Genomic DNA, 23,765 nt, shown 5'->3' with positions numbered 1-23,765 from the left:
CACGGCACCGAGGTCCCAAGTTCGAACCCGGCTCTGGGTCACTGTCCGTGTGGAGTTTGCACATTCTCCCCATGTTTGCGTGGGTTTCGGCCCCACAACCCAAAAATGTGCAGGCTAGGTGGATTGGCCACACTAAATTGCCCCTTAATTGGAAAAAAAATGAATTGGGTACACTAAATTTATTTTTTAAAGTTTAGGTTTTGAGTGTGGCATTCAAGGATTGGGGTAAATGGAAAATACCCATTATATCACTGGGTTGATTTAGTTGGGGTATGAATGATGTAATCAGATGCCAACTTTTAAATCTTAATGATGTGGGTTTCCTCCGGATGCTCCGGTGCCTCCTTCTGCACTATAAATTCTATGATTCTATGTCTCTGCCGTCAAAAATCAAGTCGCTAAATTAGCAACAGGTCGAGTAAGTGTCTGAACATCATTCTAATCATCCATCTGTTGCATCGGGCCTAGTGTTGAACACCCTAGAAAAGTTACCTAATTCCCAACTCCAACTTAATTAAACTCAATTTCTCATGTCAGGATAACTCTGCATCAGCTCATGCTGTGAGCCTGACTCCAACTCTTACTGTCAGCCAGAGCTAATCACCTGGTACCAATAGACCCAGAAACAAAGTGAGCTCTTTGGCTTGCTTGTTGCAGTGAGGTGCCTGACAGCGCCTCTTTGTGTGTTTTAATTTATTGGATCTGGGCATCACTGAATTATTGAATTCAAGTTTCACCGTCAGTCATGGTGGGATTCGACCCCCAGTCTCCAGATCATTTACCCAGAGTCTCTGGATTACTAGCCAAGCAACAATACCTCTAGGCTACTAACTCCCCTAAATCATGGCAGTTTCCATTTGATGCAAGCTTTCAAGTTTTAATACACTCAGAATATCGTTAAGAGTTAACTTTATTTAAAATGTCATTGTCAAATTTCATGAAGGTGCTCTACTTTCTAGCCAAATTCTTCACGAAACAGAATAGGCTTTTATTCCTTTCACGGGTGGCTGAGATCAAACCACACCTTCACCAGCAGATATGAGGTTAAAGATGAGAAAGAAAACAGTACACTGAAGAATATAATTTTAAAGGAAACAACTTATACCTCTTGTTTCTCACTACATTGCATTTGTTTTAACAAACTTATTAATTAAAATAAAAACTGCTAAAAGTTTGTGGCATGGAGCCAGCTTAAGTTGTTTGAAAGCCCCGATTTAGGGAGTCAGTCAGTACCCATGCTTAACACTAAAGAAATTGGCAAACTTTGAGGGATCAGTTGGTTTGTGTAGTTCTCGCTGCATGGGCCATGCAGGTAGCAACCTGTCCATCCCCAGGGAATCTAACCAGATGCTACATCAACAAATTTCACACCTATTTTTAATGTCAATCGACAACATTATCAGTATTTATCATGTCACAAGCACTTTGAATGGATTATCTTTTAAAATAGAGCTGCACATGTAATGTTTGCAAATTATAACCAATTGATGCAAACAAGATCCCACCGAAAACAAATAAGTGAAGCACCCAATGACTTGTTTTTGTGAGTGTCGTCCAAGGGAGGTATGTCTAGCAGGAGAACCTCCTGCTCTTAGACGTGTGCCATGGGATCTTTTGCATCCATCTGGTTTGATATAAAAAATTGATGCATCAATAATCTGGGATAGGAAAGTGCTCACCACAGATACAAATGTCTAATCTCAAAGCCTAGTACTGTTTGGATACCTTGATGGTATCCAACAAATTCCGGTAAAGATTTAAAATTATTTTATTATTACTTTTTTATCAAGATGCAATTAACTTTATTTTTATTTGCCTCATCCATGTTTTGTGAGGGCCATGAAGAATCCAGCACGAGTTTGTAGAATCAAACAGAAAGTAACTTTATTTGCAACAATATGTACCAAATAGTTCACTGTTGGTTCCCTCTCTAGCGGTACCACACTGGCCAGCTCTATTTATACTTCTGCACTGCGAATGATTGCCTCCACACGCACCCCCCTCCCCACCCCCATTGGGGGAGCTCGTATTCTCCAAGAAACACGGGGTAACCAATTGTCTCCAGCCAATAGGATCCGGGCAGGCGATAACATCCACTCCCCCTCCCAAAGTCCGAGGCATCTGTCGAAGACCCTGGCAAAGGAGGGCATCAGACTCTTTTGACATCAGGCTCCCCCTCGGAGACATCCTGATGTCCATTGCGGAATCGAGAAACCCATCATCTCGGCATCCCTATTTCCATGGGTGCTGTAGCGACCCGAACAGGCCGTGAGCGCGGTGCCAGAGGGAGGTCTCGAGGATGAACATCTACTGTATCTGGATCCGGTGGCTGCTGCGGCTGGAGAAGCAATTTCCTGAGACACGAAATCTGCGGAAGAGGCGGCCTCCTGGATCTAATGTGGTCTAAATGCTTTCATTGCACACGACCCAGGCTTGCACCTGGTAAGAGATTGGCCCCATTTGTCAAAGAATATCGCCGGAGACGCACTGAGCGCTGCCGGCAAAATTGCAAACAAACACCAGAGGCGGGATTCTCCGTCCCGCCAACCCATTTTGTCCGGCGCGGTGCACCCCCGCCGTTAGCAGGATTCTCCGTTCCCGCAGCCGGCCAATGGTGTTTTCCATTGCGGCCACCCCTACACTGTCAGGAAAGCAGAGGATGCCGCCGACGGAGAATCCCGCAGCAGGTCACTGGACGCAAACTGGCTGATGTCGGGAAAGACATGCTCCTGCCGTTCCTGATTTGGGCGTACTTTTGTGCCAATGTCCAGAAAAACCATGCTGTGGTGAGTACAAAGTTTGTGGCCCATTAGGAGTTCCACGGGAGCTTCCCCAGTCACCACATGCAGAGTGGTCCTATAACAAAACAAAGAATGAGCCAATCTAGTACCCATGGACCCAAAAGTCAGTTCCATGAGGCCCCGCTTTAAAGTCTGTACTATGTGTTCCACCAGCCCATTGGAAGCTGGGTGGTGCAAATATGCTGCATATCGTCCAACTTCATGAAACCCACAAACTCCTCACTCGTGAAAGGAGTGCCATTGTCAGTGACAAGCACATCGGGGAGGCCATGTGTGCTAAAAGAAAAATGCATCTTCTCTATGGATGCACAGGACGTTGTTCCCGCTATCCCATGTACCTCGAGTCAATTCAAATGGACATCAATCAATAAGAGGAACATAGTTCCTTGAAAAGAGCCAACGGTGACCAGGGGATTTTCTTTGTCTCATCCTTGGGGTGGGGGCAGTGGCCACCTTAGGTGGGTCTGGGACATAGGAATTTGTAATGAAGGGCTGATTCATCACGGTGGCAACGGCTGATTTGAAGTGGGGGGAGTGGGGGGGTGGGTGTGAGAGACCTCCGACAAGGCTAGTCTTCTGGAATGTTCAGGGCCTGGGGGGCCTGTGAAAAGACTGAGAGAATTTTCTCTCATTTAAAGGGTTTGGAGTTCGATGTGGTGTTTCTACAGGAGACTCATTTGCAGGTGCGGGATGAGACCAAGCTGCGAAAAGTTCGGGTGAGCCAGGTTTTTCACTCAGGCTTTGATAGAAGGGCCTGAGGGTTGCAATTTTAATCAATAAAAGGTCCGCTTCCAGGCAGGGAAGGTTCTGGTTGTTCAGGGGGTTCGGTACGTGATGATTGCAGACACACAGGGCAGCATGGTGGCGCAGTGGTAGGACTGCAGTCTCACTGCGCCGAGTCCCAGGTTCGATCCCGGCTCTGGGTCACTGTCCGTATGGAGTTTGCACATTCTCCCCGTGTTTGCGTGGGTTTCGCCCCCACAACCCAAAGATGTGCAAAGTAGGTGGATTGAACATGCTAAATTGCCCCTTAATTGGAAAAAATGAATTGGGTACTCTAAATTTATATGTTTAAAAAAAATGTTTTTAAATGATTGCAGACACACTGGAGGGAAAGTCGGTGGTCTTAGTGAACATGCTCGTCCCAAATTGCGATGATGCAATGTTTATAAGGCGGGTGTTGGCCGCGATGGAAAATTATAGGCCAATTAGCCTAACCTCGGTTGTTGACAAGATTTTAGAATCCATTGTCTAGGATGAGATTTCTGAATTCTTGGAAGTGCAGGGTCGGATTAGGACAAGTCAGCATGGATTTAGTAAGGGGAGGTCGTGCCTGACAAACCTGTTAGAGTTCTTTGAAGAGATAACAAATAGGTTAGACCAAGGAGAGTCAATGGATGTTATCTATCTTGACTTCCAAAAGGCCTCACGGGAGACTGCTGAGTAAAATAAGGGCCCATGGTATTCAAGGCAAGGTACTAACATGGATTGATGATTGGCTGTCAGGCAGAAGGCAGAGAGTTGGGATAAAAGGTTCTTTTTCGGAATGGCAACCGGTGACATTCCGAAATGAGTGAGTTCTCCCAGTGAGCCAGAGAAGACACAGAGTGAGACAGAACCAAGAGTGAGTTTGGGAATTTGAATCTGGGTGGGAATTGAATCAAATCAGTAATGCAGCTCCTTTTAAATTTCAGGAGTTTAAATTAATTTAAATTAAGCTAGAATTGTGCAGTGTAGGTTAACAAGGGCTGCCCCACCCACTCACATAACTGGTTGGCAGTTAAGTGTCAGTCACTTAAATCTACCTTGATCTAAAAGCAGGTGGGGGAGGGGAGTCAATTCAGGACAGTTTAAAAAGAGCAACTTGTAAACTCACTCCCGGTGAGTTCTCCCAGTGAGCCAGAGAAGACACAGCCAGAGTGAGACAGAACCAAGAGTGAGTTTGGGAATTTGAATCTAGGTGGGAATTCAAAGCTGGGTTGGGAGGAGGTGCTTTTTATCCCTTGTAAGTGACTGGTAAGTAGTGTTTCTGTTTTTCTGTTTCTTTTCTTTTTTTTTAAATTCTCCTCCTTTTTCACGTTTTCTCCCACATTTACACCCATCAACAATAAACAATATGTCAATCCCCATAATAACAACGATCCCATCCGCCCACCAACCCTCTAACCTCAACCCGCCTGTTTACATAAACAAATGACAAAAAGTAATCAGGGATTACCCGTAGTCACCCTTAATATATACGGCTCTCCACCCACCCACCCCCCCCAACCAACGCCATCCAGCCTCTAAGAGAATACCGTACATGATACCCCAAAGTTGTACCCCCCCCCCCAAGTCTCCAACTCCTCCCATCCAATGCCTCTTGTAAAACTCCTCCTCCCAACCTCGGTTCCCTCCCCCAACCTCGGTTCCCTCCCCCCAACTTTCCACCCCAGCTAGACCACTCGGACCCCGTTCTGTCAGGCTCCGATGGCCGCAGCCCCTCCCCCCACCTCACTCCCTTTCACTGGCCGGCTTAAACCGGCCAGCGTGGAGGCCCCCGCCCGGGTCCCTTTCCCCCTTGCCCGGCCCTAGGAAAGCCCAAAGATCCCCTTTTAGCACATAAACCCCGCATATCCACCTACACCCCAAAGAGCCCTCCTTTCGAGTGAAAGTCCCGTCCCGTCCCTTGTCCAAATATATGCAACATTGGCTGCTTTAGCCTCTACACCCGCGCGCAGTGATACAAAAAAACAGAAGAAAATACAGTCATGAGGTTACATCGGCACATGGCCATTTCTCAATTTGTCAGTTCTGCCACAGTCCTTCTGCTTTCGCAAACTCCTCCGCTGCTTCCGCCGTTCCAAAATAAAAGTCCCTGAGCTTGTAAGTCACCCTCAGCTTCGCTGGATATACAATGCCGCACTGCACCTTGCCAATGTACAGTGCCCTCTTCACTCGGTTGAAGGCAGCCCGCCTCTTCGCCAGCTCCACCGTAAAGTCCTGGTATACACGTATACCAGCTCCAGCCCACTGCACCACCCGCTTCTGCTTGGCCCAGCTCAGGACCTTCTCCTTCACCCTGTACCTACGGAAGCAGAGAGTCACTGCCCTTGGCGGCTCACTCGCCTTTGGTACAGGCCTCCACGACCGATGAGCCCGATCCAGTTCATATCGGGAGGGGTCCTCCTCCTCCCCCAGTAGTTTTGCCAGCATCGCGGCAAAATACTCAGTCAGCTTCGGTCCTTCAACTCCTTCGGGCAGCCCCACGACCCTCAAATTCTGTCGCCTGGATCTGTTTTCCAGATCTTCCATTTTTCCTCTCCGATTCTTGTTCGTGTCCATCACCTTCCGCATCTCCTTCCCCATCGAGGCAAGTTGATCACCGTGCTGCAATACCGTCTCCTCCACTTCCTTCAGCGCCTCCCCTTGCTCTCGCACCTCCGCCACTGCGCTCGCCACTGCCGTCGTCACCGGGGAAACCGCCTACTCCACCAGCACATCTCCTTCCTCACCATCTCCATACATTTCTCAATCTGCGCCAGCTGCTTTTGGAATTCCGCAGCCATCACCTTAGTTAGTTCTTCAGTCGTAAGCACTGCGGCCTCCCCTGGTGCTCCAGCCTCCATTTTCTTTGTTGACCCCGCGGTGACCTTTCCCCTCTCCAACGGACTTTCAGCCGCTATTTTCCCAGCCGTTTTTTGGTGATTTTCGACATCCTTCTTCTCCTTGTGCTATCCCCCGACTTTTACTGCCGTCGCTGGCCCTAGGACCGGGCGTTACTCCGCGAAAATGCCGTTCCCGAACGGGAGCCCTCCAATGTGTGGCTGCCTCCTGCCCGCCGTCACCAGAAGTCCTTCTGTTTCTTTTCATTGGTATATTTATTTATTTTTTCTTCGTTGTTTATTTATTTAATTTTTGGGGGGGGGGGGGGGGGAAATTGTAATTGTTGAAGTTAACCGAAGTTTTAAGACATGGTAGGAGATTTCAGACCCGTGTCATGCTTCTCGTGTGCGATGTGGGAGTTCAGGGACACGTCCACTGTCCCTGGCTCCTTCACGTGCAAGAAGTGTGTCCAGTTGCAGCTCCTGTTAGACCACTTGACAGCTCTGGAGCTGCGGATGGACTCACTTTGGAGCATCCGCGATGCTGAGGACGTCGTGGATAGCAAGTTTAGCGAGTTGGTCACACCGCAGGTGAACGTTACTGAGGGAGATAGAAAATGGGTGACCAAAAGACAGAGCAAGAGTAGGAAGGCAGTGCAGGTGTCCCCTGTGGTCATCTCCCTGCAAAACAGATATACCGCTTTGGATACTGTTGAGGGAGATGGCTCACCAGAGGAAGGCAGCAGCAGCCAGGTTCATGGCACCGTGGCTGGCTCTGCTGCGCAGCTGGGCAGGAAGAAGAATGGCAGGGCTATAGTGATAGAGGACTCAATTGTAAGGGGAATAGACAGGCGGTTCCGCGGCCGCAATCGAGACTCCAGGATGGTATGTTGCCTCCCTGGTGCAAGGGTCAAGGATGTCTTGGATCGGCTGCAGGACATTCTGGGGGGGTGGTAAACAGCCAGCTGTCGTGGTGCATATAGGCACCAACGATATAGGTAAAAAACGGGACGAGGTCCTACAAGCTGAATTCAGGGAGTTAGGAGTTAAACTAAAAAGTAGGACCTCAAAGGTAGTAATCTCAGGATTGCCATGAGCTAGTCAGAGTAGGAATATCAGGATAGAGAGGATGAATGTGTGGCTCGAGAGATGGCGCAAGAGGGAGGGATTCAAATTCCTGGGACATTGGAACCGGTTCTGGGGGAGGTGGGACCAGTACAAACCGGACGGTCTGCACCTGGGCAGGACTGGATCCGATGTCCTAGGGGGGGGGGGGGTTTGCTAGAGCTGTTGGGGAGAGTTTAAACTAATGTGGCAGGGGGATGGGAACCGATGCAGGAAGTTGGAAAGTAGTAAAACAGGGACAGAAACAAAAGGCAGTAAGGGGGAAAGTGTAAGGCAGAGAGGCCGTAGTCAAAAATCAAAAAGGGCGACAGTACAAGGTAGTGACTGAGGGGAGCTCAGTGAATAGGACCAGTAATACTAAAATGAATAAAACCGGAAGTGAAAACATTAATGGTAAGCGACGTGGCAGGTTGTTACATGAAGATATGAGTTCAACGACAAGGAAAATTAGGAGAAAGGTTAAGAGGAAATATAACTTAGGGAGAGGTTACTGATCGAGGTGTTAAGATTCAGAACAGAGGTAAAAAAGCCAACATAAGTGTACTTTACCTGAATGCTCGTACTATTCGGAATAAGGTAAATGAGTTGATGGCGCAAATCATCGTGAATGACTATGATTTAGTGGCCATTACTGAAATATGGTTAAAGGATGGTCACGACTGGGAGTTAAATATCCGAGGGTATCAAACTATTTGGAAGGACAGTGTGGATGGTAAGGGAGGTGGTGTAGCTCTGTTATTGAAGGATGACATCCGGGCAAAAGTAAGGGATGACATCGGTGCTATGGAGGATAAGGTTGAATCCATTTGGGTGGAAATCAGGAATAGTAAGGCGAAAAAGTCACTGATAGGAGTAATCTATAAGCCACCAAATAGTAACATTATGGTGGGGCAGGCACTAAACAAAGAAATAACTGATGCATGTAGAAATGGTACAGCAGTTATCATGGGGGATTTTAATCAACATGTCGACTGGTTTAACCAGGTCAGTCAAGGCAGCCTTGAGGAGGAGTTTATAGAATGTATCCGCGATAGTTTCCTAGAACAGTATGTAATGGAACCTACGAGGGAACAAGCGGTCCTAAATCTGGTCCTGTGTAATGAGACAGGATTGATTCAGGATCTCATAGTTAGGGATCCTCTTGGAAGGAGCGATCACAATATGGTGGAATTTAAAATACAGATGGAGGGTGAGAAGGTAAAATCAAGCGCTAGTGTTTTGTGCTTAAACAAAGGAGATTACAATGGGAGGAGAGAAGAACTCGCTAAGGTAGACTGGGAGCAACGACTTTATGGTGAAACAGTTGAGGAACAGTGGAGAACCTTCCAAGTGATTTTTCACAGTGCTCAGCAAAGGTTTATACCAACAAAAAGGAAGGACGGTAAAAAGAGGGAAAATCGACCGTGGATATCTAAGGAAATAAGGGAGAGTATCAAATTGAAGGAAAAAACATACAAAGTAGCAAAGATCAGTGGGAGACTAGAGGACTGGGAAATCTTTAGGGGGCAACAGAAAGCTACTAAAAAAGCTATAAAGAAGAGTAAGATAGATTATGAGAGTAAACTTGCTCAGAATATAAAAACAGATAGTAAAAGTTTCTACAAACGAAAAAGAGTGGCTAGGGTAAATATTGGTCCTTTAGAGGATGAGAAGGGAGATTTAATAATGGGAGATGAGGAAATGGCTGAGAAACTGAACAGGTTTTTGGAAATTAGCAAACGTGACACCACTGTTTAAAAAAGGAGGTATGCAGAAATTGGGTAATTATAGGCCAGTGAGCTTAACTTCGGTAGTAGGGAAGATACTGGAATCTATCATCAAGGAAGAAATAGCGAGGCATCTGGATGGAAATTGTCCCATTGGGCAGACGCAGCATGGGTTCATAAAGGGCAGGTCGTGCCTAACTAATTTAGTGGAATTTTTTGAGGACATTAACAGTGCGGTAGATAACGGGGAGCCAATGGATGTGGTATATCTGGATTTCCAGAAAGCCTTTGACAAGGTGCCACACAAAAGGTTGCTGCATAAGATAAAAATGCATGGCATTAAGGGGAAAGTAGTAGCATGGATATGGGATTGGTTAATTAATAGAAAGCAAAGAGTGGGGATTAATGGGTGTTTCTCTGGTTGGCAATCAGTAGCTAGTGGTGTCCCTCAGGGATCAGTGTTGGCCCCACAACTGTTCACAATTTACATAGATGATTTGGAGTTGGGGACCAAGGGCAATGTGTCCAAGTTTGCAGACGACACGAAGATAAGTGGTAAAGCAAAAAGTGCAGAGGATACTGGAAGTCTGCAGAGGGATTTGGATTGGCTAACTGAATGGGCTAGGGTCTGGCAGATGGAATACAATGTTGACAAATGTGAGGTTATCCATTTTGGTAGGAATAACAGCAAAAGGGATTATTATTTAAATGATAAAATATTAAAACATGCTGCTGTGCAGAGAGACCTGGGTGTGCTAGTGCATGAGTCGCAAAAAGTTGGTTTACAGGTGCAACAGGTGATTAAGAAGGCAAATGGAATGTTGTCCTTCATTGCTAGAGGGATGGAGTTTAAGACTAGGGAGGTTATGCTGCAATTGTATAAGGTGTTAGTGAGGCCACACCTGGAGTATTGTGTTCAGTTTTGGTCTCCTTACTTGAGAAAGGACGTACTGGCACTGGAGGGTGTGCAGAGGAGATTCACTAGGTTAATCCCAGAGCTGAAGGGGTTGGATTACGAGGAGAGGTTGAGTAGACTGGGACTGTACTCGTTGGAATTTAGAAGGATGAGGGGGGATCTTATAGAAACATATAAGATTATGAAGGGAATAGATAGGATAGATGCGGGCAGGTCATTTCTACTAGCGTGTGAAAGCAGAACTAGGGGGCATAGCCTCAAAATAAGGGGAAGTAGATTTAGGACTGAGTTTAGGAGGAACTTCTTCACCCAAAGGGTTGGGAATCTATGGAATTCCTTGCCCAGTGAAGCAGTAGAGGCTCCTCATTAAATGTTTTTAAGATAAAGATAGATAGTTTTTTGAAGAATAAAGGGATTAAGGGTTATGGTGTTCGGGCCGGAAAGTGGAGCTGAATCCACAAAAGATCAGCCATGATCTCATTGAATGGTGGAGCAGGCCCGAGGGGCCAGATGGCCTACTCCTGCTCCTAGTTCTTATGTGACGGGTGGTGTCCCGCAGGGTTCAGTGTTGGGGCCACAGCTGTTCTCTTTATATATTAACAATCTAGATGATGGGACTGGGGGCATTCTGGCTAAGTTTGCCGATGATACAAAGATAAGTGGAGGGGCAGGTAGTATGGAGGAGGTGGGTAGGCTGCAGAAAGATTTAGACAGTTTAGGAGAGTGGTCCAAGAAATGGCTGATGAAATTCAACGTGGGCAAGTGCGAGGTCTTGCACTTTAGAAAAAAGAATAGAGGCATGGACTATTTTCTAAACGGTGACAAAATTCATAATGCTGAAGTGCAAAGGGACTTGGGAGTCCTAGTCCAGGATTCTCTAAAGGTAAACTTGCAGGTTGAGTCCGTAATTAAGAAAGTAAATGCAATGTTGTCATTTATCTCAAGAGGCTTGGAATATAAAAGCAGGGATGTACTTCTGAAGCTTTATAAAGTATTAGTTAGGCCCCATTTAGAATACTGTGAGCAATTTTGGGCCCCACACCTCAGGAAGGACATACTGGCACTGGAGCGGGTCCAGCAGAGATTCATACGGATGATCCCAGGAATGGTAGGCCTAACATACGATGAATGTCTGAGGATCCTGGGATTATATTCATTGGAGTTTAGGAGGTTGAGGGGAGATCTAATAGAAACTTACAAGATAATGAATGGCTTAGATAGGGTGGACGTAGGGAAGTTGTTTCCATTAGCAGTCCAAAGATGTGCAGGTTAGGTGGATTGGCCATGATAAATTGCCCTTAGTGTCCAAAATTGCCCTTAGTGTTGCGTGGGGTTACTGGGTTATGGGGAGAGGGTGGAGGTGTTGACCTTGGGTAGGGTGCTCTTTCCAAGAGCCGGTGCAGACTCAATGGGCCGAATGGCCTCCTTCTGCACTGCAGATTCTATGATAATCTTGCGAGATCTCATTGGATCTCGCGAGGCGTGGCGAGACGTGTAGATTCCGGGAGCGGGGCCTCCTGGCTTTCAACGGCCACGCTCTGCCGCAGCTAGCTGCTTTTCTGGCGCAGCATGGCCTTTGGATTGCACCCTCAATGTCTTCAGGTATTTCTATCTAAGTCATTTTTCTGGGGTTGAGCTGAGCGTCTTATATCAGGTTTCATATGGATAGGAAAAACTCTGAGGATTCAGAGAGGTGTCTTGCAGAGGGACAGACAGACAGGGGTCTTGCGCTACCAAATGTGATATTTTATTACTGGGCTGCCAACGTGGTGAAGGTGTTGGGGTGGTGTGGCGACCCAAGTTTTACCTGAGTGCGGTTGAATTCTGGGTTGTGTAGAGGGTCCAGCTTGGGGCCACAGGTGACGGCGTCTCTGCCATTTGCTCCGGCAAAGTACTCGTCAAACCCAGTGGGTTGTCTCCACTTTAAAGATATGAGGGCAACTCCGTCAGCATTCCAAATGGGGTCAGTGCCAAGACGGGCCCCCATTTATGTTAACCACGCATTCGAGCCGGCAAAGTTGGATACTACATTTGACGGGTGGAAGAGGAAGGGCCTGGAGAGAGCGAGTGAGTTATTCCTGCAGGGGCGGTTTGACAGCCTGGAGGAATTGAAAGAGAAATCTGGGCTTTCGGGCTCGGACTCATTTTGGTACCTCCAGCTACAAAATTTATTTCAATGGACGTTTTCAACATTCCCAGTGGCGCCGCCATCACTCTTGCTGGAGAGAATCCTTTCCTGTTTGGGGTCATACGTCCAGCATATATGGATGGATTTTGGGGGAGGATCTGATCTCGGTATAAGGGGTGAAGGGCAAATGGGAGGAGGAGCTGGGGCCTATATTGAAGGAGGAGGTGTGAAGTGAGGCCCTTCGCAGGGTGAACACGATTTCATCATGTGTGAGGCTGATTCGGGCGCACCTCACTAAAGCCAGAATGAGTTGTTCCTTTGCAGGAATTGAGGGCAGGTGCGAGCGCTGTTCGAGGGGGCCTGCTAATCACACATGTTCTGGTCCTGTCCCAAGCTTGTTGGTTCTTGTGTCTCAGTTGTCAGCACCATGTCAGCGATCCTGAACACGGAGTGGAAGCCCTGTCCTTTAGCAACTATACTTGGGGTTTCAGACTTGCTGATGCTGTGGAGAGGTGCGTGCCCTTGCCTTCACCTTGCCGGTTGCTCACAGGCGAATCCTGTTGAGTTGTAGGCTGGCGACACCACCTAGTGCCTTGGCATGGCTAGGTGACTTAATGGAGTTTTTGCACCTGTGACGGTCAAACATACCGCGAGGGGGGGGGGGTCAATTGAAGGGTTCTACCAGAGACGACAACCGTTCATATTGTATTTGGGCGATGTTAGAATCATAGAATTTACAGTGCAGAAGAAGGCCCTTCGGCTCATCGAGTATGCACCGGCACTTGGAAAGAGCATGCTACTTAAGCTCATACCTCCATCCTATCCCCGTAACCCAGTAATCTCACATAACCTTTTTGAACACTAAGGCAATTTTAGCATGGCTAATCCATCTAACCTGTGCGTCTTTGGACTTGTGGGAGGAAACAGGAACACCTGGAGGAAACCCACGCAGACACGGGGAGAACATGCAGACTCCGCACAGACAGTGACCCAAGCCGGGTGAAGCTACAGTGCTAACCACTGTGCTACCATGCCACTGTTAGAAGGGGGGCTAGGGAGCAATGGGGAGAGGGTGGGGGGGGGGGGTTGTTTACTAGATTACTGTTTTCTTTTTTCTAGTTTACTGTTGTTTATATTTTTTGTATGGTATCTTTTGTACTTCTTATTTTTGCTATAAAATGACAAAACCAATAAAAATATATATTTTTAAAAACAGCTGCAGACCACTCACTATCAGTCTGGGTTCCCCCCCTCCCATAGGATGATTTCAAAAATGGGCTGGAGAATGTTTCAGGTGTTTTGGCCAACAAACATCACCACCCTTCAAAAGACACCAACAACATTTAAAAAACAAAATGAATTGCCAATTATTTTATTGCTGTTTGAGGAAGTTGTCTGTGTGATGCTGATTGCTGTGTTTGGTGCACACTGACCACACTTCAATTATAATTCATTGGATCAAAGTTCCCCCGAGAGTGTAAAAAATAAATGTATGTGCTTTCTTTCTCAAGGAATTTTAAAAATTGGATCTCACTGCTAACCCGACTTGGTAGGACCTGGTAGAAAATTAGGACACAGAGGAGGGTTATCAAATGTAATTATGAAATTGAAGGGAATGGCAATGTGTTGGCAGTCAATGAAGGGAGCACATTAGTACTGAAAAGGTATTTTTTAGTTTTCAAGCGCAGGATGTACCCTTTTAATAACATTATCAAGAGATAAGAATTAACAGCCAATGTCTTGGCACCTTGTCATGCAGTCCAATTAGTTTCAATCCTGTAATGTTGTATTTCCACTATATTTCTGTCTTTAATCTTCCAGCTCTCTTTGTGACTTGGTTCATTTTCTAACCCAATACCCAATTCAGTGTTCCGTTTTATACTTGGTTTACATTGCAATTATTCCATACTCTTTGCCTTGCTCAACTTCTTATTAATAATAATCTTTATTGTCACAAGTAGGCTTACATTAACACTGCAATGAAGTTAATGTGAAAGGTCCCTAGTCGCCACATTCCGGCGCCTGTTCGGGTACACGGAGGGAAAATTAACAATGTCCACATTACTATTCATTCGGGGTAGCACAATTGCTTCACAGCTCCAGGGTCCCAGGTTCGATTCCGGCTTGGGTCACTGTCTGTGCGGAGTCTGCACATCCTCCCAGTCTGTGCGTGGGTTTCCTCCGGGTGCTCCGGTTTCCTCCCACAGTCCAAAGATGTGCGGGTTAGGTGGATTGGCCATGATAAATTGCCCTTAGTGTCCAAAATTGCCCTTAGTGTTGGGTGGGGTTACTGGGTTATGGGGATAGGGTGGAGGTGTGGACGTTGGGTAGGGTGCTCTTTCCAAGAGCCGGTGCAGACTCGATGGGCCAAATGGCCTCCTTCTGCACTGTAAATTCTATGGTAATCTCTTGACCACTTCTTCTCACTACACATTCAAAAACAAAGATAAACACAAGAAGGAAGCATGGAACAGTATGCACATCCAAAGAAAATACAGCCGGAAGATGCGTTGATGTTTTACTAAAGAAAGATATCTAAAATAAATTGCAAGGGGAGACACTACACCAAGAGTACAGGTGGTGAAGACAGAGAGCCTTCTGTTTAATATGCAACTGTCCTGTCACTGCAGCTGTCTGACTCAATTATTGTATTACATCAAACATGTCCTTACATGCAAGGCCATTGCTTTCAGTGAAATACATCGTCACACATTTAGGCGACTGAAACTTGTACACATTCCGCAACTTTCAAGGCTAACCCTGGCAGGTCAGAACCTGCTGTGTATGCTAAACACAATAACTATCAACTCAAATCACCATCCACTGGCATCTACGGTACTGGATGTGCTTCAGTTCCTACTGCTCAGCAGTGTTTCAATCAGATTTGTCTTGAAAGGTGTAGTTTACTGGGAACCAAACCTAAACACAAAATTAAAGATAAAATTCACCAAGCCTGTGTTCCTGGCGCATAACCTTGCTAGAAGAGAGTGCAAAGTTGGAGCATCAGAACTTGTGTTGTAAACCATCACTAACACATTCTCATATCCAGTTAATCTCATGCTGAAAGGGCAGTCTTGCTAAATTTGCTTTAAAATTACCTGCTTGATTTTCCTTCCCCTAAAAACGCTTGCAATTCCAATTCAATTTTAATTCCCCCTGTTCAGACTAATAGATTTTCATCTTCATTGCAGTGAGGGACGACTTTGCTAAAGAACACTACACTTTTGACTTTTAGCATTTAGTGTCAATATCAATCATCCTAAATGAAGCACAGCAGATAACTAGATGCAGATAGAAAGTATTTTATTCGCCAGTCATGGCTGGATTTGCTCTTGCCAGCCCTCTACGAATAGCATTTTAAAGCTTCAACTTTTATGTTGAACATTTTCAAAGACAAGTCACTGATAGATAGAGGATAAAGTATAGTCATTACCTGTAGCTTGCTGATGTTACCAATAGATTCTGAGTTGCAGTCATTAGATTTCATTGTCAGCCTCTCTCGTTCAGAATCTATACTTAAACCACAAGGATTAAATTAGTTTGCACAATTTTCTATGTATACAATAATTAATACAACATAAATAAGTTGATAATAATAATCTTTATTGTGCCCCGAGTCACCACACTCCGTCGCCTGTTCGGGTACATAGAGGGATAATTCAGAATGTCCAAATTATCTAGCAGCACATCTTTCGGGACTTGTGGGAGGAAACCGGAGCACCCAGAGGAAATCCGCGCAGGCACGGAAAGAATGTGCAGACTTCTCACAGATAATGACCCAAGTCAGGAATCAAACCTGGGACCCTGGCGCTGTGAAGCAACAGTGCTAGCCCACCATAGTGCCAGCATTTAGGGGTGACTGCTAGAGCTCTGAGAAGGGGAATACTTGCTCAATGGAGGACAGGACTGCAGAACCTCCAACCTGTGTTTTCTCTTCGACAATGTAAGTGATACCAATTAAAGGATGGCCTTATCCATGATGTTGAATTAATCTACTCATATATCAGTAAATAAATACGAACTTCAGAAACCTCCACAATTAAATGGACAAGAGGAGCAAGTGAAGACCATCACAACCAAGCTCCCCTCCAAGTCAAACACGATCCCTTGGACAAATATGAACAATGAACAATGGCCAAATTCCTGGAACTCCCTACATCTTACTGTTCAATTATAGTATTGTCACCACATGGACTGCAGAGGTTCAAGAAGACTCACCAGCTGGTTGAGGGCAACTCAGGATAGGCAGTAAATGCCACCCATGCTGGAGATGCTCCTATTCCCATAAACAATATTTTAAAAATGTAAGGAGGAAGATTCCGTTCCATTTAGGAAAACCTACAGTCTGCCTTATCTCAGCAACAAACTCTCTCTCAAATTACAGTAAGGTCATTGCCTCCACTAAGAAACCCAGAAATGTTCATCATTATTTATGTAACAAAATTATGTCATAAATCAGAAACAAAAGGAAGAAGTTACACTAATAGAGTGCTTTTCACATCCTCAGAATGTCAAAAAGTAATTCAGAACTGATGGAGTACTTTTTGAAGTGTAGCCTCCGTTGTAATGTAGGCAAATACAGCAGCCAATTTCTGCACAGCAAAATCACTGAAACAGCCACAGGGGTCACGATTCAGCCACCACGTCACGCTTGGGTGAATCCCATGAGAACCCCAAACAGAACTCTGCGCAGGACCGATTACAAATCACCTGACTCACTCCGCCCGGCCAGCACTAATTGCCAATCCCTACACTGAAGTGTCAGCTTGGATTATGTATTCAAATCTATGGAATGGGGGTTGAATTCACGACATTTGGATCTCTTGGGCTGGGTTTTCAACTCAGGATGGGGAATCTGATAATTGGATCATTTCCCAGACCCCGCACCACAATGTGAGACTTATACAAAGGCATTTTGATATGCAAAGGCCCTAATTGTTCCAGAGATGAATCTGACAGCCGATTACTGGTGCCGGCCTACTTGGGGGAGGGAACTGCCTCCCAAAGGTAGCCATGATTACGGTTACTGTTGCCTTGTACAATGGGGCAGGCAGGAGAGCAGAGGGTCAGCAACTTTTTTTATTCATTCATGGGATGTGGGACGCATTTATTGTCCATCCCCGAGAGCATTTAAGAATCAGCCACATTGCTTTGCGCCTGGAGTCACATGTAGGCCAGGCCAGGTATGGATGACAGATTTCCTTCCCGAAAGCAGATTTCCTTCAAAAAGAGCATTAGGTTTTACAACAATCAACAATGGTTTCATTTTTTTTCAGAAATTTAGAGTACCCAATTATTTTTTTCCAATTAAGGGGCAATTTAGCATGGCCAATTCACCGACCCTGCACATCTTTGGGTTGTGGGGGTGAGACCCACGCAGACACAGAGAGAATGTGCAAACTCCACACAGCAGTGACCCGGGCCAGGATCGAACCTGGGTCCTCAGCGCCATAGGCAACAGTGCTAATCACTGAGTCACCGTGCCGCCCCAATCGACAATGGTTTTGTGGTCATCGTTAGACTTTTAGTTCCAGATATTTATTGAATTAAAATTCCACATCTGGCCTGGTGAGATTCGAATCTAGGTCCCCAGAGCATTTCCCTGGGTCGCTGGATTATCAGTCCAGTGACAATACCACTTCGCCACTGCCTCCCTAGACCATTCACTCTTCCAGATCTGTATCTTTGAAAATGTCATTCTGTCCCTCTCCAACCTGATGCACGATCAATTGCACAAAGACGAGAGTTGAATACAACTGAGGCTTTATCACACCAAGATGTGTGGCCTCCTACAGCAGCTGGCAAAATGGCTGCTGTATGGTGAGCACACATATTTATACTCCGCCTACTGGGCAGAGCCAGCCGGCAGGGACTACCCCCGTTCCTGTAGGGCCTTACCACACATCTCCTAATATATACAACAGTGGTGATTACCACATTCACCCCCTGTTAAAATTGAGTCCGGCTGGGGTGGCGGAGAACTATATACAGAACAAATTTTAATATACAGAGGCAAAAAAATTTGGAGTCCAGTACATGGTGCTTTAACAGTCCCGAACCAATTACAGGTTTAGCCGGTCCAGGGCCTTGATCTGACGTTGGGAGCGACGCAGTGGCGGCGGCGATTCCCATGTCGGTCTGGTCCTCGGTGACTCCGGGAGCGTGCCGAAATCCTCCTCATCCTCGGGCGTGGGCGGGGGAGGACTGATGGCCCCAGGGGGGTTGCTGCTGGGTGCGCCGGGGGAGGGGAGGGTGGCGCCAGGCCGGAGGGGTGTGTGTGTGGGGAACCTGCTGGTGCCAGGTCCCTGAGGGAGACAGTATCCTGGCAGCCGTCAGGGTATGCTACTTAGGCATACTGGGGGTTAGCATGGAGTAACTGCACCCTTTCAACCAACGGGTCCGCCTTGTGGAGTCGTACGTGCTTACGGAGGAGTATGGGTCCTGGAGCTGTGAGCCAAGTCGGGAGCGACACCCCGGATGTGGACTTCCTGAGGAAGGCGAAGAGACGTTCATGGGGTGTGTCATTAGTCACAGTGCATAGGAGCGACCGAATGGAGTGCAGTGCATCGGGGAGGACCTCCTGCCAGCGGGAGGCCGGGAGACTTCTGGACCGTAGGGCCAGCTGGACGACACTCCAGACCTTCCCGTTCTCCCTCTCCACCTGCCCGTTTCCCCGGGGGTTATAGCTGGTCGTCCTGCTGGAGGTGATACCCCTGCTGAGCAGGAACTGACGCAGCTCATCACTCATGAATGAGGTTGAGGGCTTTGGCGACGATGGCAGACGTCATGTCAGGGCATGGGATGGCGAAGGGGAATCTGGAGTACTCATCGACCACACTGAGGAAATAAATACGTGTTACGGTCGGTGGAGGGGAGGGGCCCTTTGAAATCCACGGTGAGGCGTTCAAAGGGGCGGGAGACCTTCGCCAGGCGTGCGCGGTCCAGCTGGTAGAAGTGCGATTTGCACTCCGCACAGACCTGGCAGTCTCTGGTGATTGCCCGTACTTCCTCAACGGAGTAGGGCAGATTGCGGGCCTTGATGAAGTGGTACAACCGTGTGACTCCCGGGTGACAAAGTTTATCGTGCAGAGTCCGGAGACGGTCCACCTGTGCGCTGGCACATGTACCTCGGGATAGGGCATCGGGGGGGCTCGTTGAGCTTACCAGGGCGATACAAAATCTCATAGTTGTAGGTGGAGAGCGCGATCCTCCACCGCAAGATTTTATCGTTTTTGATCTTGCCCCGCTGTGTGTTGTTAAACATGAAGGCTACCGACCGTTGGTCAGTGAGGAGAGTGATCTCCTGCCGGCCAGGTAATGTCTCCAATGCCGCACAGCTTCAATGATGGCCTGGGCCTCTTTTTCGACGGAGGAGTGTCGAATTTCGGAGGCATGAAGGGTTTGTGAAAAGAATGCCACTGGCCTGCCTGCCTGGTTGAGCGTGGCGGCTAGAGCGACGTCTGATGCGTCGCTCTCCACTTGAAAGGGTAACGTCTCGTCCACTGCGTGCATCGCGGTCTTGGCGATGTCGGCCCTAATACGGTTGAAGGCCTGTTGAGCCTCGGCCGTCTGGGGGAAAAGAGTGGACTGGATAAGTGGGTGGGCCTTGTCCGCCTAGTTTGGGACCCGCTGGGCGTAGTAAGAAAGGAACCCATTAACAAGTTCTTCAATAAGTTCAACAGCCAATTAATTGAAGGTGAGCAGCTTACCAACTTTCCCCTATAATTCCCGTTCACCTTTTGAAAATTGCAGAGGGTCATGGAGGTGTCAGGAGACTAACACACCATCCGACAGCACTATTTTCGAAGCACGTCCCCCACAAGTGATTGAAAATCCAGCCACGATCTACACACATGGCCGATTTTATTTCAGGCTCTCTGGAACATCCTCTATGGATTTAATAACCAGTACAAGAGAAGTGGGGGCATGGGTGTTGAGTTATCCAATATAAAAGCACAATACATATCACCTTCTGCCCCCAGAATTGTCCCAGAATTCTGAAGCAACGAAAACCACCAACTTTGTTATTCAATAAAGAGAATAAAAAGATAGCAATCTCCCAGATAGCAATCTCCCATTAATACCCAGCAGTGAATGGGCCATGTGCAATGTTATCATTTGGTTAATCAAAGGCTGTAGCAATATACAGTGAATGTAATTTAACTTTTTGGCATTTCCACAGCAAACCATCATTTATACTAGAGAATATCTCCAATTTTCTGTTCAACACATTACGTTTTGTATTTTGGTCAGAAAAATAAGGAAGCAACATGAATTAAATTGTATCATTTTAAATTGGGAGAAGTAACAGACAGACTGGGGATTCACATATATAAATCTTTGAAGGTGGCAGGACAAAGTGGTATCTTATTGCACCATCGAGAAACCCACAAATGTCACATGGCCATATAAATCAAGAATAGGAACAGCACACAAGGAGGCCATTTGGCTGGTCAAGTTCTTGTCAGCTATCTACAAGAGCAATTTAATTAGTCACAAGAGTTCCAATAAGTTTTCAGAGCTCAAATGAGTTTATGCACTTTTTATTCACATTCATCTCGACTTTTTCCAATGCCAAAATGCACCTGACCTTTCCCAAAGGTGTCCCAAGACTATATCCAAAGGGATGCCCTGAATATCTAAGTGAATTCACAAGATTCAGACCTGCTCTAAACCAGGCCTAATCTACATATTTCAGGTTTCAGACACCTATTTCACCTAAAATCACACGAGTGGGCAGCTGCACACGGACAGTGACCCAGGGCTGGGATTCGAACCCGGATCCTCAACACCACAGTCCCAGTGTTTACCATTCTGCCACGTGCTGCCCTGCAAATTGCTTTCTGAACCCTGAAGCTGGGAGGAAATACCTGCACAGGTCATGAAGTATGGAGAGCTGCTATGTGGAGCGCAAATCACTCGACAATCCAGAGGGGCAGATTCACCAGGAAGAATTGTGCCTCATCCATTTTCATCCAAATGTTTGTAAAGCAAATTTAAGTGGCATGATGTTCATCATCCAAATTCATCACTAATAAGAATGCTAATAATAGAAACCTGACAAGACTGCAATGTGGGTGAGTTAAGCAGAGCATGACTACAAGTTCCTGTCCACCTGCAGCTCACTTGTGGTGCGGTGGCTGCTCTTGGGGCAGCTGCAATCTGTCACTCCAGCTGTTTTGGCAGCAAGTTAGATCCACTGGTATGGAAGTTTATTGGAGCAATTCCAGTAAAGCGTAAAGTAAGTTTAACAAAATGAATACCAAGTAAAATTGATTATTCATAACACCAAACAGAATTTAGCTATGTGCACAGGACAGAAGAAAATATGTTTCTAATTTGGATCAAAAATTTAAAACCATTTATAAAATTACCCTCCTCTCTCATTCCAAAAACTTTGGGAGGAAAATTAAAAATAAAGTCAGAATGGAATTTTATCTATAGTGTATTGCTCTTATCGATTCCTTTTATCTGTCGTAACATCTGCCAACATGGGACATAATTAATAGTAACATGAACAAATGCAGGTTAATTAAGGAAAGCCTGTGTGAATTTCTTACAGGAAAATTGGCTGAAGTTTTTTGACGAGGTAACAGGGAGGGTTGATGAGGGAAATGCTGTTGATGTGGTGTACTTCCAAAAGACATTTGATACAGTGCCACACAACAGACTTGTGAGCAAAGCTATAGTTCATGGAATAATAGGGATGTTAGCAACATGGCCATGAATTTGGCTGAGTGACATTGAACAGAGAGTAGTAGTTAATGAATGTTTTTTGGGCTGGAGGAAGGTTTGTAGTGGAGTGCCCCAGGGTCCAGCGTCAGGACCTTGTTCTTTCTGATATGCATCGATGATCTAGATCTTGGTGTGTGCAGGGGACAATTTCAAAGCTTGAGAATGATATGAAACTTGGAAGCATTGTGAAATGGATGGTGTAGAACTTCAAAAGGGACATAGACAAATAAATGGAGTGGATGGACAGGTGGCAGATGAAGTTCAATGTGGAGAAATGCGAAGTGACTCATTTTGGTAAAAAACTGTGGAGACACAATGTAAAATAAAACTCTGAATGAGATCTGCCCACCAGCAGGAAATCACTCTAAGTATGGCCTTGGCGGGAAGAAACTCACCGAGGCTAAAAGAAACGTCAAAGTGCCATTTCTCGGCGCTGCATCCACTGAGAAACACCCTGCTAAACGCACCCGACAGCGGACTTTGTTTTATGTCAACTGAATCGCACTCATTGTGTCACTCGCAGTAATGTGGGCATGATTTGATTATGGGCAATTAGCAGCATGGGCCCCTCATTTACAATCATTGGTGTTTATGTGAGGGGGCCAGGTTGTGAATGACTTATTACCATGTATATATGCAATATGATGAAGGACCCGGTAATGATAATTTGGATTCCAGTCATACGAATGTGACTGAGTCAAGCTTATTGATGCTTATTGTCTCCCTTGTGGGGGCAATGGACAGTCCTTTGAACAATTGCAGAGTTATTCTACAATGTTCTTTAGCTGTAATGGCAACAGTGATGTCAGAGGACCTTATGAGAACCTATTTTGCACAAGGATCCATCTGGTGATGATCCCCTTGAGAATATGGCTACAAGGCCATGCCTTCCCTGTTCTGACATAGGCTGCCTCTTCATCCGTTTTGTAATCTTGCGAATGGACAGGGGCTCCCTCCTCACCCTCATCTTCCTCAGAGCTTGGAGCTCTGCCCATGGCCTCATCATCATCGATTTGTATGCCCCCCCACAATGTTGTGCAGCATACAGCACACCACAACTATTCATGATACCCTTGCTGAGGCATATTGCAGAGCTCCATCTGAGCAATCGAGGTACTCGAAATGAATCTTTAAAATGCTAATGGCCTACTTGATGGTGCTGCTGGTGGTGCCATGGTTTCTGTTGTAGTTGTGCCCGGCCTGTGTGTGCTCTTAAGGGGATCATTAGCCAAGTACTTAAGAGGTAAGCTCCTAGAAGACAATCATGGATCTGCATTAGTGGCTGAAAAACCTGAGGGAGTTGAGGTCTCCTTAGGATGAAGAGGTCATCGCAGCTGCCAGGGGAGCTTGCACACTTGAAGGAAGACCTTGTTGTGGTCACAAACCATCTGTATATTGACTGAGTGAAGAATGTCTGGTTGACAAAAGTGTCTGCATGTTGAATTGAGACCTTTATGGCAACATGGGCCCAATTAGTAACACCCTGTTAACTGGGCAAAGGCCGTGGCTCTCTGCTTCTGAGGTGCCAAAACAACAAAGAAATTAAGATGAGCCCCACAGGATGGTAGAGCTTTAATGCAGCTGTGTATTGCTGACTGGGATATACCAAACATTTCCCCGAATGATTCCTCGAAAAATCCTCGGCATAGAAGTTCAGAGTGACAGTTCCCCCTGACAGGGCATGGCGGGGGAGTTTGATAGATTGTGACTCAAGTTGCTGCAGCATCATGAGACCTATGCCTGTTAATACCTAACGACTCACCCTCAGTT

At 46.4% G+C, this 23,765-nt stretch overlaps 1 protein-coding gene across 9 annotated transcripts in view; it reads right to left on the bottom strand.

The window, feature by feature from the left end:
• Positions 1–23,765, bottom strand: part of dnmt3bb.1 (DNA (cytosine-5-)-methyltransferase 3 beta, duplicate b.1) — a 352,173-nt gene that overhangs the window by 305,159 nt on the left and 23,249 nt on the right. For 5 of the 9 annotated variants that reach the window (XM_072514981.1, XM_072514983.1, XM_072514985.1 and 2 more), the window contains exon 2: positions 15,694–15,775. The exons of 1 other annotated variant lie outside the window; for it this stretch is intronic. In XM_072514981.1, coding sequence (XP_072371082.1) covers positions 15,694–15,775 — 82 coding nt within the window. The remainder of the gene's footprint in view (positions 1–15,693; positions 15,776–23,765) is intronic. 3 more of the 9 variants (XM_072514982.1, XM_072514984.1, XM_072514987.1) reach the window with 1 other exon arrangement.

The sequence above is a fragment of the Scyliorhinus torazame genome, chromosome 8 (assembly GCF_047496885.1).
Source record: "Scyliorhinus torazame isolate Kashiwa2021f chromosome 8, sScyTor2.1, whole genome shotgun sequence".
Taxonomy (NCBI): Eukaryota; Metazoa; Chordata; class Chondrichthyes; order Carcharhiniformes; family Scyliorhinidae; genus Scyliorhinus; species Scyliorhinus torazame.
The sequence above is the reverse complement of the archived record's forward strand: the minus strand, read 5'-3'. Positions and strand labels throughout refer to the sequence as shown.